Source organism: Lactuca saligna, chromosome 9, assembly GCF_052625555.1.
Source record: "Lactuca saligna cultivar CGN05327 chromosome 9, ASM5262555v1, whole genome shotgun sequence".
Lineage (NCBI taxonomy): Eukaryota > Viridiplantae > Streptophyta > Magnoliopsida > Asterales > Asteraceae > Lactuca > Lactuca saligna.
Window position 1 is genome coordinate 9246357 of NC_136425.1, and position 13803 is coordinate 9260159.

Below are 13803 nucleotides of genomic sequence, written 5' to 3' on the forward strand. Positions count from 1 at the left end.
CTAATTGCCCAAGTATATAAGGAACCCTTGGGCACCAAAACATGGCTAACACTTCCTTTAGGGTTTCCAGTCATTTTTGGTGCCTCCCCTCTCTTCCCTCTTCATCCAAGTTGCTTAATGGTGTTTGTGACTCTATTAGAGGTGCAGCACTTGAGGCACTAAGCTTTCTGAAGCCAAGGATTGATTAATTGAATGAGAAACTGACTTAAGGGACTCGACGAGTCAAAGAGCTAACTCGACGAGTCGGCTAAGGTTTTCCCCGATGAGTTTGGACATGGGTAACTCGGCGAGTTGATGAGACAACTCGACGAGTTAATTTGGATTTTCGCGATATTTTCAAAAGAAACAAAGGGGACTCGACGAGTCACATAGATGCACTCGGTGAGTCAGGTCAACATGGACTGTTGACTTTAGGGTTTGGTCAAGATAGGGATTATGGGGACAAGGGATGGGTAAAATGATATTTTACCCATCTTAAGAGTTAGAAAGAGAGAGAAAGAGAGAGAGAGAGAGAGAGAGAGAGAGACAGAGACAGAGTAACCTTCGGTTTATTTTGAGTATGAATAGAGTATTAATTAGAGATCATTATCCTGTTAGGTGGAGGCTAGTTCGAAATTTGTGTATGAGGTTGTTACTTGCTTGCTTATGAGGTGAGTATTCTCACTATACTTACCTAGCGTGGTAATCTGAGTTGTGTAACCAGAGGGTCTTATGTGCATACATTGAGTATTGTGATATACTGCATTATGTCTATGTTATTTATGTTGTGTTATTTTGAGCTTACATAGTTACGACCAGAGGGTCCATCTGAGTTGTGGGACCGGAGGGTCCCACTGAGACACATTTATCGGATTGTCTTATTTGAGTATAGCCATGAGAGGCTAATGAGATGTGTATGATATTTTGGGGAACTACTAAGCTTCGTGCTTACCATATTATGTGTTATGTGTTTCAGGTTCCTTTCAGAATCATGGGAAGACACCGGCTTGATAGTACACACTGGCAAGAGATTATTTTTATGATTTTGGGATAGTAATTTTTATATGTGGATTTGTTGACATTTGAGATACTTATGGTTTTTGAGAAAATATAATGAGTTTTATTGTGTTTTAAAATGAAAATTTTCTTTGAAAATTTACGGTGTTACACACATTAATGGATCTACTCAACTCAATTTTAACAAGGTTTATAGACATCGGTATGTGGCAAATCTGTCGCTAAAAATATAACCATGAGATTACCAACAGATTATTAAGGAATTACCAATAGATTCACCATTAAATTTACATTTAACAAATTTTTTTGAAAGGTAGTACGTGCTACCATAATATCTATATTAGGTCCACCTGGCCTACAGGCTACAACCTCTCCCGATCTTATGGTTAACAGTCACAAGCTAGCTAACGAAGAATGGTCAAATTTAAGCTATTGGTTGCCTATCATCACATATTCAAGCTTGTTTGATATGGCTGATTTGAAAATGACTTTAAAAAGTCTACCCAACCAACAATTTATGTATAAAAGAAAGTTGGTTGGTCTTTTAAGGAAATATGCCTAATATTGAAAAACACTAATCTATCTCTCTCTCTCTCTCTCTTGGTTGGTCTTTTAAGGAAATATGCCTAATACTGAAAAACACTAATCTCTCTCTCTCTCTCTCTCTCTCTCTCTCTCTCTCAAAATCGACACATACAATCTCTCCCCACCTTGTTATCGACGGTCATAAGCAATCCAAAAGAGAATGACCAGCTTTTGTGTGTTGGTTATCGAGTAACAATTATTTCAGCTTTGTAGATACCCATAGAAATAGTCGATCCTAATTATTGTTGTTCGACATCAAAGGACCCCTACAGTTGAGGTAAAGGATTCCACCAACTTATGGTCGGTTGTTGATTATCTTAGTTCGAACTGGATCCAACTGTACGGGTAACAAAATTTTAAAACTATTATTTGATCACATTAGTATAATTATTTTGACTCTTCTTGACAACGTTGTTCGTGTTCTTGGTTATAGTTAAAATACTCCAGTTTGAAAAAAATATGAATTTTCTTAAAAGTTTTTGTGATTTAAGTAACTTACTTTCTTGAAAAGTATCATTCTCGTCCACACTTGTATGGCCTTTGAAGAGGCTGCGTTTCTTTTTTTTAGAGGCTAATATCAGTAGGGGTCAAAATAGTTTACAAAAGGTTAGAGAATGGTATTTTCAAAACACTTATATAAGTTGAATCAATGATGGGCCAAAAAAAACACAGCCATTTTAGACATGTCATCAAGCCAATGTGGCTGCAAAACCTGGGAAACGGGTTAATCCATGGTATTTTAAAAACAAAACTCAAAGTACATTACCTTCATATACTATATTTTTAGTAGATTGGTATATATGAATAAAACTATAGAATATATATAGTTTGTTATCGTATTATGTCATTATACCTTTGTGTATATTATGATGGAAGAAATGTCTTGAAATGTTCTAATTGTTTAACCAATCTTATTTTGGTTTTAGTAATTGTTTCAGTTATTTATCAAACCAAAATAACCACCAAGTTGCCACCTGAAATATCATGTCAATGATAGACGATTTTAAGCAATTTACTCATGGAACAGAAATAAATAAAATAAAAACGCCCAATTCAAAGTCCTAAATGAAAAAAATACGGGTCCATGTCAAGACTTATAATTACTACCAAAAATATTATATGATGGGTTGAAACTACAAGACCAAAAAAAGATTACATAAATCAACATGTTTAAGCTAACGAGTCAAAGTTCCTATCATACACCTATAGCCGTTGATCCCCGGATCGATTTACCATTGACAAAATCTAGCAATAGAGAACAACAAGAAACATATTAATTCTAAAACAAAAACATATTCGCACCATTTTATCGATTTACCTACTGAACTATTATTTATTTATCGATTTAGCTACTTCATAATTATTAAGATAAGAATCATAGAAAAAATAATAGTTCAGTGGCTAAATCGATAGAATGATGAATTTTCAAAATACAAGGACCTTTTTTTGTATTATTTTTTCCTTAAACTAAACGATGATAAAAGATGATACCTTTTCAGTGAACAGGCGAAACACTTCTTGTTCCATTGCTTTATCAAGTTCCTAAAAGATTTGAAAAACAACAATCAGTGTTGCTTTGATTCCTTGTGTTGTTAATATATATCACTTACAGTTCGAGCGTCTGCAGAAAAATCTATGTTGCGTATGAGTTTCTGCAGATCTTCATCTTTCAGAGCATCACGGATTTCAGTACAAGAAGCTGAAGTAAAAAATCTTATCTTTTTAAGCAATGTATCAATTAGTGGAATTAATAAAGTTAATATGCAATCGAATTTAGAGAGATGTAAACTGACACCGAGTAACATGGTCAACTTTCCAGTCAAAATATACAGAAGAAAGCATGCATACCTATGCACTCTAGTTGGGATTGTGGTAGAACATCATCATCAACATCAACATAACATGGTCTATCCACATCAATTGGAGAAGTACTTGTGCCTATATTTATAAATACAGGGTGGAGAATTGTAACTACCAAATTGCTACTATGTGCAAAGATATGTAAGTGCATTGTTACAATGGGTAAAGAAAATTGAAGTATGTTGCTATGGTGGCTAAAGAAATGTAACTGTGTAAATACATTGCTACTATGAGTAAAAGAAGAGTGCAGTATATTGCTATTTACTGCACTTTGCCCTTTTTAAATTCTACATATCTGAAGGATGAGTTGCAAGATTCGTTTTTAAACTTGCATTTACATGCACACAAATATGTTTATAGAGTTTAGATAATTGTGTGTGTTACTAAATCGAGTAAAGAAAATACAAGTAGCAATGTAACCATACTTGTATCGGTCTCAGGAGTAGGAACTTGTTTAACACATGGAGTTTCTGCAAAAAAAAAAAAAAAAAAAAAACTTCAGAACCTAAACAATAACTGATTTGGCGAGAAAATAAGTTTGATACTAAACACTAGAACAATCCAGAAATGAAGGGGATCGCAATTGGCAGGTAGAAGAGACCGAGTACCTTTGTGTTTCTTAAAACAGACGAGAGAACAACTGTAAAAGAAATCAGTATCAGTGAGAGAATATGATCGAATACGCATAAAAACCCTAAATCGTAGGAACATAAAGTTGAAGTTGAATGTAAGGATGAACTTACTAGGGAATGAGACAGGAAGGACACTTGTATTTGGATACTGCTTTCTCACATACTTTACAGCTTCTTTTAGGTGGTGTACCCGACTCTTTAGGTGAAGGTCCTTTCTTTGGCTTCCCCATTCCGATCAGACCTAAGCAGATGACGTTATATCTATTCTATATCGATAGTCCGGACTCCGGCAGTGGTAGCGGCAGTTGGTGCAAGGCAAACCAGGGGGGGAATGAGATATAGTAGTAGGCGCGGCCGATGGAGCCGGGAACATGTATATGAAGAACAGAAGGGTTGTCTGCGGTTTTAGCGTTTTTAGGATAAATAATAATTACGAATAATATAAAAAGATAACGAATAATATAAAAAGATAATGTTTAACAGAAGGTAACTTGAGTTTGTTTGTGTTATACTTACGAACTTTTTTTTTTTTTTTTTTTTTCATCGTAACCTTTTTGATCGGTTATATACATAACAAGTTCAATGATATATTAGATAACAAAAAAAAAAAAAAACCAAATATCAACGGTTGGTTGAGTCATTTTTCCTACAGAAAATCTCATGATTATCTTTCTAAGTCATTTTCACTTTACTTAATTACATAAAATATCATGTCATCTTCCACTCATATTAATGATTTTTTTAAAAAATCATTCTTGTTTTTCTTTAAAATATAACACATAAAAAGAGCATTATTTATACATGTACAATTTAATAATGCACGTACATATTTATTTGAGAAATCTTGATTGAGCAAGTGCATTTCATGAATATATTTATATTTCCAATCAAATAATTAATTTATCATATCATGGATACTAAATAGGTCTACAAACAAATTGAATCACAAGTACTACGATTTTTGAGCTTACTTGGATTTAAGATCAAATTCATGGGATAAGATACAATATCAATATGTATAAGATCATGCAGTTTTTGCAAACATAACACCATAATATATAATGAGCTAAACGTTTATGTTAATAAAGATACTCCCATACACAGTAATATTCTTTTTGTAGAGAGTTGTTGACCACTTATTTTCATTTAGTTTTTGTGTGTTTTTATTAACCATTCAGATATATATTAAGTGGACAATATACTATAAAGCTTTGGACATCTAGCCCTTTAGATTTTTTGTCATATTTTATTTTTATCCCTTAATTATATTTTAGTTTTAAATATTTTTTATTTCTACAACTACATAATTATTTATTGCATAGTTTTTCATTTATGATATGTTTATATATTAATGACTTAATTTAAAATATTTATATTAAGATATAATATGTTCAAAAAACAACTAATTAAATGAAAATGTTTTATGCAACATTTTTAATAGATTATAATCAATAAAAAGACTATTGAAAAAGTTTAACTATTGGGATTATTAAAATAGTGAGGTGCCAAAAATATAATGTGATAGTATATTTTTACTATTGGAGATGCTTTAAAATCAACCAACTAATTTTAAAAAACCAACAAAATTTAAAAGTCAACTGCTTCAAAAAAAAAACCTAAGAAAGATTAAAAATCAACTAGTTAAAAAAAAAACTAAAAAAGATTTAAGTTAAACTAGTTGATGGATTTTGGGTTTAAACCCATGGATTTAGGTCGGTTTTCAACAATTGGTCCGGTTCTTAATGAGCAAACCGAACCCAAACAACCCAAAACCACCTGTTTGGATTCGGTTTCGTTTTTATCAGTTTTAGCCCCTAGGTTTTTATAATGATCAAATAATATACATAGAGCAACGAAATACAAAAACAATTATTAAGCGAGATAGGCTGTAACGAGAGTAATATGAGTTATCATCGAATAAACATAAACAATCAAAAAAGAATATGGTGTCGAGCATTTTTCACATATATAATCCTTCAGGTACACCCTCTTTCTTCTTGAACATAACCTTATCCTTCGCCTTCTTAAAATCCCCATGTGTCACCTAATTTAACCAAAACACCACCACAAATTTAGTCCATATAAAAACATACCATTTTAAACCCATTCACACTAACCTTCATTCTACGTTCTCTTAAAGCAAGCAATCCAGCCTCAGTACATATAGCCTTGATATCTGCTCCCGAGAACTCATCTTTCGTCATAACAAATTCTTCCAAATTTACATCATCCGCCAAAGTCATTCTTGATGTGTGTATCTAAAGTAACAAAATCATTAATACACATAAACTAAAATATATATATATATATATATATATATATATATATATATATATATATATATATATATATATTAAAACACACGATTATCGTTCAGATTTACCTGAAAAATTCGTCTCCTGGTTTTAGTGTCGGGAAGGGGAAACTCTATCTTTCGATCAATCCGACCCGGCCTAAGCAAAGCCGGGTCAAGGCTTTCGATTTTATTAGTCGCCAAAATCACTTTAACATCACCTCTTGAATCAAAACCATCCAATTGGTTCAATAATTCCAACATTGTCCTTTGGATTTCACGTTCCCCTCCAGAGTGTGCATCATACCTGCATAACAAACCAACCATGGTTACACAGGTTGCACTGTGTTTGACTGAGACTGATGTCAATAGGACAAAACTCTTGTCTATGTAAAAGACATGAATGCCCTCCTGGTCATTGAAAATAACCCTAGAAAGTTTGTTAAATACCTTTTTGTACCAACGGCATCAATTTCATCGATGAATACGATAGATGGGGAGAGATCGTCCGCAACTCGGAAGAGTTCTCTCACCAATTTAGGACCTTCTCCAAGGTACTTTTGAATCAATTCGCTTCCAACAACACGCAAGAAAGTTGCTGACGTGGAGTTTGCCACTGCCTAAAAAAAAAACAATTAGTGCTTACTGGATTAAGATGTAAGTAAAAAAGAAACGGTATCTTAGATTGACACAATAAGATAAGTTGAAGAGCAAACCTTTGCAAGCAAAGTCTTGCCTGTTCCAGGCTCGCCATACAATATAACCCCTTTAGGAGGTTTGATTCCAATGTCTTCATATAGTTCTGGGTGAGTCAATGGGAGCTCTACTGCCTCCTTTATTTCTTGTATCTGGGCATCTAATCCACCAATATCGGCATATGATTCCAAAGGAGCCTTTTCAACCTTCATCACTGACACCATGGGGTCAACATCATCTTGTAGGAGCCCAACAACAGAAAGAACCTGAAAATGTATAAAAAGACCCCATTACCACATTCATATAGCTTAATTTGCTTTGGGGAAATCACAGGTAACTGAAAGATCCTTTCGTTCCATTTCCATATATGGGATCGCAATCAATCATGGAATGTAATCGTTTCATTATCAAACGCTATAGTAAAAATTACTTATACACTCTTTCAATTACCAATATTTGATCTATTACTTCTCATCAGAACACTATTCCTGTTGCGGTCACATTAATCGCTTTCAATTCCAAGCAACTCAAACCCAATTCAATTATAAATGAAGGCTGTATATAACTGGAATCAATTGAAAAGCTAATGTGAAGGCTAAAATAATCTCAATGCAATTGAAAAGAAGAATGTTACCTTATTGTGCATCAAAATCGCACATCCAGGCTCCAATTGATCCTTGTCAACAAACGATAAAATACCAACGTAATACTCCGGTCCGACCGACGATGACACGATGGCGTGATTCTCATCAATAAGCTCCTCTAGATTACCAACGCTCATTGGTGTTCCACGAAGATCATCAACCTTAGACCTGTCTTCTTCAGTCTTCTCTTCCTGAGGCTTCAACCTCTCCTGATTGGCCACGAACTCCTCTTCCATTAGCAGATAATCTTTGATTCGCTCGAGCTTTAAGAGCCGTAGCCTACATTTTGAATGTGGCGTAACCGTCGGTAACCGAGCGGCTGCCTCAGGTCCCTTCTGCTTACGTTGTTTCCGGCCAACTCGAGCAGGCGGCGCTGCCGGTTCGAATTTCTTCTCCTTTTTGTCGCTTTCGTTCTTGCGATCACCTGGCAAGCCTTGTCGGTTTAAACCGCCTGGAGTTCCTTGACCCATGGTGGTTTGCTCGTCACCGATAGGGAAATACGGATCGGAAATTGGGTTTCTGAAGGTTCTGCAACGTCTTTCTTTGCAAGAAAGCACAGAGAATGGGAAATCACCGTCTAATGGAATATGTAGATCCAGTCACGAGTGACGATTGTGTAAAATTCGGGTCGGTTTACATCCTACCGAATATTTTTCGAGTTGTGGGCTTTCATTTCGAAACACTTGCTTCTATTCCAGGCCTTCCAGGCTTATTGAACCGTTTTTTTTTTTGGTAAGAAAAAGAGTGGTAACATATTTTTTTTCATTGAATTTATTTAGACCGTTTAATTTGTTTTTTTATACACGTTCATACCAGCTCTTCAAGTCAAACAAAAAATAATAATAATAATAATAACAGTGTAATATAATTTTCAGTTTGTATACGTTTAATCCTTAATGTTTTTATATACATTCAGTCTTTATGAACATATTCTTCAAATTATGCTCACATATAACATGAGACAATCATTAATAGAGTGTTCTCATACGTGATTCATCTTCTACTTATATCAGTAACCTAATTTACAAATCGGTCAAATAATATTGTATTTTAAGAGCTGACATATTTATAATTATAGAAACCATAGTTATCTAAATTATAAATTAGTCTTTTGTAAAAATATCAATATGTGGATCTAAATGTCATAAGTTGGATTATTCGGGGGTTAAAGTATTAATTCGAGATTTAGTTTGTAAAGATTTTAGAAGGCGGGGGGATATTTGGTAAGTCTTAGACTTAAATTGTAAAGGATTTCAGGAGGCAGGGTTAAAAAAGGTAATTGTTGGATTTATTTTGTAAAAGATTATGAAGTGGAGGGCTGTTTGGTAAAAGATGGGACATGAATCGAAGAGGATTTTAATGTTGGGGGCTGAAAGGGTAAGTTTTGGATCTACTTTGAAAGAAAAGGGAAGGGAAGTGCCAAACGTGGCATTATGGGATAGATTATATGGGGCTCAGGTTATAAAACTCGTCACCCCGGTAAACCCTAGCCCTACGCTCGGATAAAGCAGCCGCCATCTCTCCCTTCGCTGTCAAGGATGTGATCAGTGTACCGGAAAACACGTTTCGCTACGGTCTCATGGCCGCCGATGGCGACAAACCTCGATTGTTGCTATTACCGTTCGTCTTCAAAGGAGTGAGCCTCTCCCATCTTCTTTCCGTTTCTATTCTGGTGGTACGTTACCGCCACCGATCTCAAGGTCAGTACCTTCTCCGCCATCGGTTGCTATGCTACTGGTCGTGCTCCATCGCCAACATAGCTTCAAGAGGCCACCTGTTGCGGTGCTCCGGTCGCGTATGCCACCCGGAGATGGTGGAGTTAGGTGGATGTTTTCGGTTACATCTCGTAGTTGTAGTGGTGCTACAGTTTATGTGACATCCCCAAAATCTCGGCCACTAAAGACCAATTTTCATTTATGCTTTTAAAATACTTTCAGAGTAAATCCTTTTGATTTGAAAGAGTTGCGGAATTTGTTCCCAAAAACAAAACATGATAAAACAATGTTTACCAAAGCATTTCATAAAAGAAATGTATTTTCATTATATAATCAAAACTCGGGGTGTCATGTTCCGATACAGACCAATAAGCATAAACGATAACATTACAAGTCATTCAACAAATATACACATATACAGACCTGTAAACAAAACAACTTGATGGTTCATCCATCTTACGCCCTTGCGCCACTTCCTGTAATACAAATAAAACTGAGTGGGTCAGGCTTGGGAGCCTAATGAGCATATAGGGTTTTCAACCCATAATAAATAATTATTATATTCAATCATCAAACAATAACCCAATTACTCATTCCCGTTATTCTCACTTTATGTCCCTAAAATAACTAACACAAGGGACCTAGTCTAAGAATATTTCATCGGGGTGACAACACATGCTTCGGGGGTTCCTCAGCAATATAAGTCAAATAAGGCAACCATGAGGGGGGTTGGAATACAACGAATGAACACCTAAGTTCATTAACACCTACAGGTTATGAGCCTGCTAGCGTTCCACTGGACTGTCTAGAAAAGTCCGTTGTCGTCATCTAAATTCCGCTATATGACTGGATCAAAACAACATCGAGGCCTCTCATCTGTTTATTACACACCAACTATCTACCCATGTTCTACCCAGCATATTAGTAGATAAAACATACATTTTTATACATAGTTTCAAAACCTGTATAGCATGCTCAATCAATACATTTTCCACATAACACATGAGGCACACACACATAACATGTATTTCATAGAGAAATAATTAGATGTATAAGATAGAAGAAAGTGAATATACATTCACACACATAACAACAAAATATACACATAACACGTATTTTGTATAAAATACTTCATAATTATGCGTTAGAAGAAAGTAACAACACATTCACACATATAAACAACAATATACTTAATACACTCAAATCATACTTGTATTATTATCGTGTTTATGAAAGGTAGTATACACTCACTTGATCAGAAGATGATCGGACAGCACTACAACTTGCAAAAGTAGTAATCCTCAGCAGATCTGGAAGATCTCTTCAAAAATCGAACTTCTCGCGGGCAGAGCTTCGGCTCGGAAACCGCACTTATCGGGATCTTCGGGATCTCGGGACTTGCTTCGGGACTCGAGAATATTACCGGGGCTTCGGGTATTTCTGGCACGCAAAACGATGCAAAACGGGAGAGATAAGGGAGAAAAATGGCAAAAGATCCGACTGCCCTCGCATCCTATTTATAGGAGGCTGAGGCATCACCGTATGCGGGGCGTACTGCTCCGAGTTCGTAAGCACATGCGTCATCCTTAGTCCTCGAGTGCGAGTGTCGACATCCTTCGCCGTACGCGGGGCGTACACGAGTACGCGAGGCGTACTCCGAATGAGTCCGGTGACTTGTCCTCGGATAATACCAGAATTAATAATTAAATTTAATTATTAATTATTTAATAAACTTCGAAAATTCATATATTCTTCATACGAACTCTGTTTTCGACGTTCTTTATATCCACGCGAAGGTGAGACTACGCTCTACAACTTTCGTTTAGACTCCGTCGGCTAATTTTGACTTTATTTTTATTATTTATTTTTAATACGCCGGGACAGAAAATTTCGTTATAAATTCATAACTTCTTCGTTTGACGTCCGTTCTCGCCTAACTTTTTATCGCTTCGATACTAACAACGAGATCTTCGAATCTCATTTAGATCATTAAGGCTAAATATCGCTCTAACGTAAATTGCACTTTTTACGTCATTCAGCGTTGCCAGTTCTGTCGCGAAATTTCGACAGGTCATAACTTCTTCGTTATAACTCGGATTTCGGCATTCTTTATATCTTCGGAAACCTTGTTTCAACTACTACAACATTATTTAAAGATATCAAGTTTATTTTATACTTAAATTTTGATGCTTATTTTTATTCTTAATTAATCAAACCACATAATTAAGCAATTAAGCACAAAACACATAATACTCAAATAATACACTTCTATTATTTCAAAACGGGTTACAAAGGTTAACCTAGACTATTACATTGCTAAAATTGCAAGCCCAGAAACACAGGCGTTACAGTTTCCAAGATGGTATGCACGTGTGTTTGTTGGCGATAGCCGAGAAGAACCACCATGGCCGCCAGCCATGGTGGCTGCCGCTTTTATCCTGTCATTAGTCGTTGTTGCCGCCTTAGTGAGAGTCTGTCGTCCGTTGAACGCCACCAGGCGGGTGGCTGCTTTCGGATTCCGAGCAACACGCATAGGGGTCGTTACCCTAATCTGCCGCCACTAGCCACCGTGGAAGGTGGATGTGCGTGCTTTGGTGTTTTTTGTTTATTGCTATAGTGGAGTGGGTGTTGTGATTGTTTGATGGCCGGAAAATGTAAAAGATACCCATCATGGCCACCAGCCATGGTGGCTGCCACCATGTGTGTGTGTTTATGTTAGTTAAGGTGGGTGTTACTTTTGGTATTTCATGTAAATTGTAAAAGAAAAATGGAATAATGAGAAAGAAACCCTAACCACCACCGTAAGGTGGTGGTTGCCGCCACCGGTCGCCGTGTTTGGTGGCGGTGTGCCTTGTTTGGTTTGTGACTCGTTTGGAATGTTTGGACAAGGGACTAAAACCCTAATGGGCCTAATAAACCTTAGTGGGCCCAATGAAACCCTAATGGGCCCAATGAATCCCGAAAATGGCCTAAAAGCCCAAACATGTGACTAATGGGCCTAATGAACCCTAATTGATCAAAAGACCTAGCCACTTCGGTTCCTTCATACATATAGGGATCATGTCATAAAAAAATATTCTTTTTTTTTCAACTCATTTATATTTAATCCATTTTTCTGGCTTGGTTTGGCGGGATAGCCGAGCCACTCCCCTTTCTTTATGATAATGAAACCACCCGGTCAAAACCAATCCAATAAAGAAACAAATTTATTTAACAAGCAAAAAAGGAGAGAGAGGGATTCGAACCCTCGATAGTAAACTATACCGGTTTTCAGGACCGGGGCTTTCAACCACTCAGCCATCTCTCCGAAAGACAATTTTATTTTATTCCTCCGAATAGAACATGGCCATGTGAGTGGATACCGCCACTATCAAAGATCTCGGGTGTGATGGTCAATCTATCTATCCCGATATATGGATAGATATATGATCCAGCATGCCGATTTGTAAAATAAAAAAACCAAATTCCATTCTCCCCGGACTCTATGTACGGATAAAGTGGTAAAGGGGTAGTAATATAATAAATCATATTAAATCAATGGATTCGTGGTAAAATCCATGTATGATGTATTTTAGTACAATTTTTGGCTGATATAGGGATCAAATGGTATAGTTCATTTGTTGGTAGCTTGGAGGATTGGGCCTATTAGGCTAAGATAGAGCTGGAAACCCTAATTAGGGTTTAGAAAACCCTAATATTGAATTTATGGGCTTAGACTTATCGGGACCCACTTTTGGGCCATTGGAATGGAGTTGTAAATTACACTCAATCACACCATATGACTTATCTAATAAAGATATGGACTTAGTGGATTAAGTCCTTATGGGTTAAGTGAGAAACACTCAACCCTAATCGTCATTTTATGTGAAACCCTAATTTCACTTGGGTTTATTGTTGGGCCTTTCTTTTGAGCCTTGATGATTGGGTTATTAATGGGCCATCCAAGATAAAACAAATGGACTAGAATAATTAATGGGCTTTGAGGTAAGGCCCATATGAGGAGTTGGACCCAATTTTGAAAATTAGGCCATAGTTTGGGGCTTTATGATTATGTGATATTGGGTCATTAGAATGTTGAATGTTGGACTGGACTAAATAATGGGGCCTTATGGTAAGACCTTATAAAGGTTTGTGCCCAATTTGGAAAATTGGGCCATGTGTTGGGCTTTGACCCATAGTTAACTTTTAGGCCTTTGGTTTGGGCCTTGGGCTTGAATCAAGCCAAGATAGGGGTAAAACAGTCTTTTACCCCAACATGGATTTATGGACATGTGTTAGGACCCAATTATTAATTGGGATGTTGACAGTTCGAGAACCTGTCATCCATCAGCTGGGATTGTGTCTACGGGACTTCAATAGTGTGAGGTGAGTTACTCTCCAGT

The 13803-nt window shown here is 36.3% G+C and overlaps 2 protein-coding genes and 1 non-coding gene across 4 annotated transcripts; all 3 read right to left on the bottom strand.

The window, feature by feature from the left end:
• Positions 1–2647: 2647 nt before the first annotated feature.
• LOC145014176 (HIT-type Zinc finger family protein) lies at positions 2648–4484 on the bottom strand. 2 transcript variants are annotated; one of them, XM_078972547.1, is made up of 7 exons: positions 4185–4482; positions 4050–4081; positions 3867–3911; positions 3430–3519; positions 3192–3280; positions 3073–3123; positions 2648–2826 (listed from the first exon to the last, which is right to left on the bottom strand). In XM_078972547.1, the coding sequence occupies exons 1-7, from the start codon at positions 4301–4303 to the stop codon at positions 2785–2787; spliced, it is 468 nt and encodes a 155-aa protein (XP_078828673.1). In that variant the 5' UTR covers positions 4304–4482; the 3' UTR covers positions 2648–2784. The 2 variants fall into 2 exon arrangements, with proteins under 2 accessions (XP_078828673.1, XP_078828674.1); XM_078972548.1 differs by lacking the exon at positions 3430–3519 and having other exon boundaries at positions 4185–4484.
• A 1447-nt stretch (positions 4485–5931) lies between these two features.
• Positions 5932–8285, bottom strand: LOC145015602 (26S proteasome regulatory subunit 4 homolog A-like). Its single transcript, XM_078974070.1, has 6 exons — positions 7697–8285; positions 7083–7328; positions 6817–6986; positions 6457–6673; positions 6191–6331; positions 5932–6117 (listed from the first exon to the last, which is right to left on the bottom strand). Exons 1-6 carry the CDS (start codon positions 8174–8176, stop codon positions 6034–6036), a joined length of 1338 nt encoding a protein of 445 aa, XP_078830196.1. The 5' UTR covers positions 8177–8285; the 3' UTR covers positions 5932–6033.
• A 4360-nt stretch (positions 8286–12645) lies between these two features.
• Positions 12646–12728, bottom strand: TRNAS-UGA (transfer RNA serine (anticodon UGA)). Its single transcript has one exon. It is a non-coding gene; the product is annotated as a tRNA-Ser (tRNA).
• Positions 12729–13803: the final 1075 nt, after the last annotated feature.

Coding starts and splice junctions, on each gene's coding strand:
- LOC145014176 (XM_078972547.1), bottom strand. CDS start 4,303: ATGGGGAAGCCAAAGAAAGGACCTTCACCTAAAGAGTCGGGTACACCA. Junction 3,912..4,049: donor CTGTTTTAAGAAACACAAAG/GTACTCGGTCTC, acceptor TTTTTTTTGCAG/AAACTCCATGTGTTAAACAA. Junction 3,124..3,191: donor TTTCTGCAGACGCTCGAACT/GTAAGTGATATA, acceptor CAAATCTTTTAG/GAACTTGATAAAGCAATGGA.
- LOC145015602 (XM_078974070.1), bottom strand. CDS start 8,176: ATGGGTCAAGGAACTCCAGGCGGTTTAAACCGACAAGGCTTGCCAGGT. Junction 7,329..7,696: donor CGATTTTGATGCACAATAAG/GTAACATTCTTC, acceptor ATACATTTTCAG/GTTCTTTCTGTTGTTGGGCT. Junction 6,118..6,190: donor TAAGAGAACGTAGAATGAAG/GTTAGTGTGAAT, acceptor TGGTTAAATTAG/GTGACACATGGGGATTTTAA.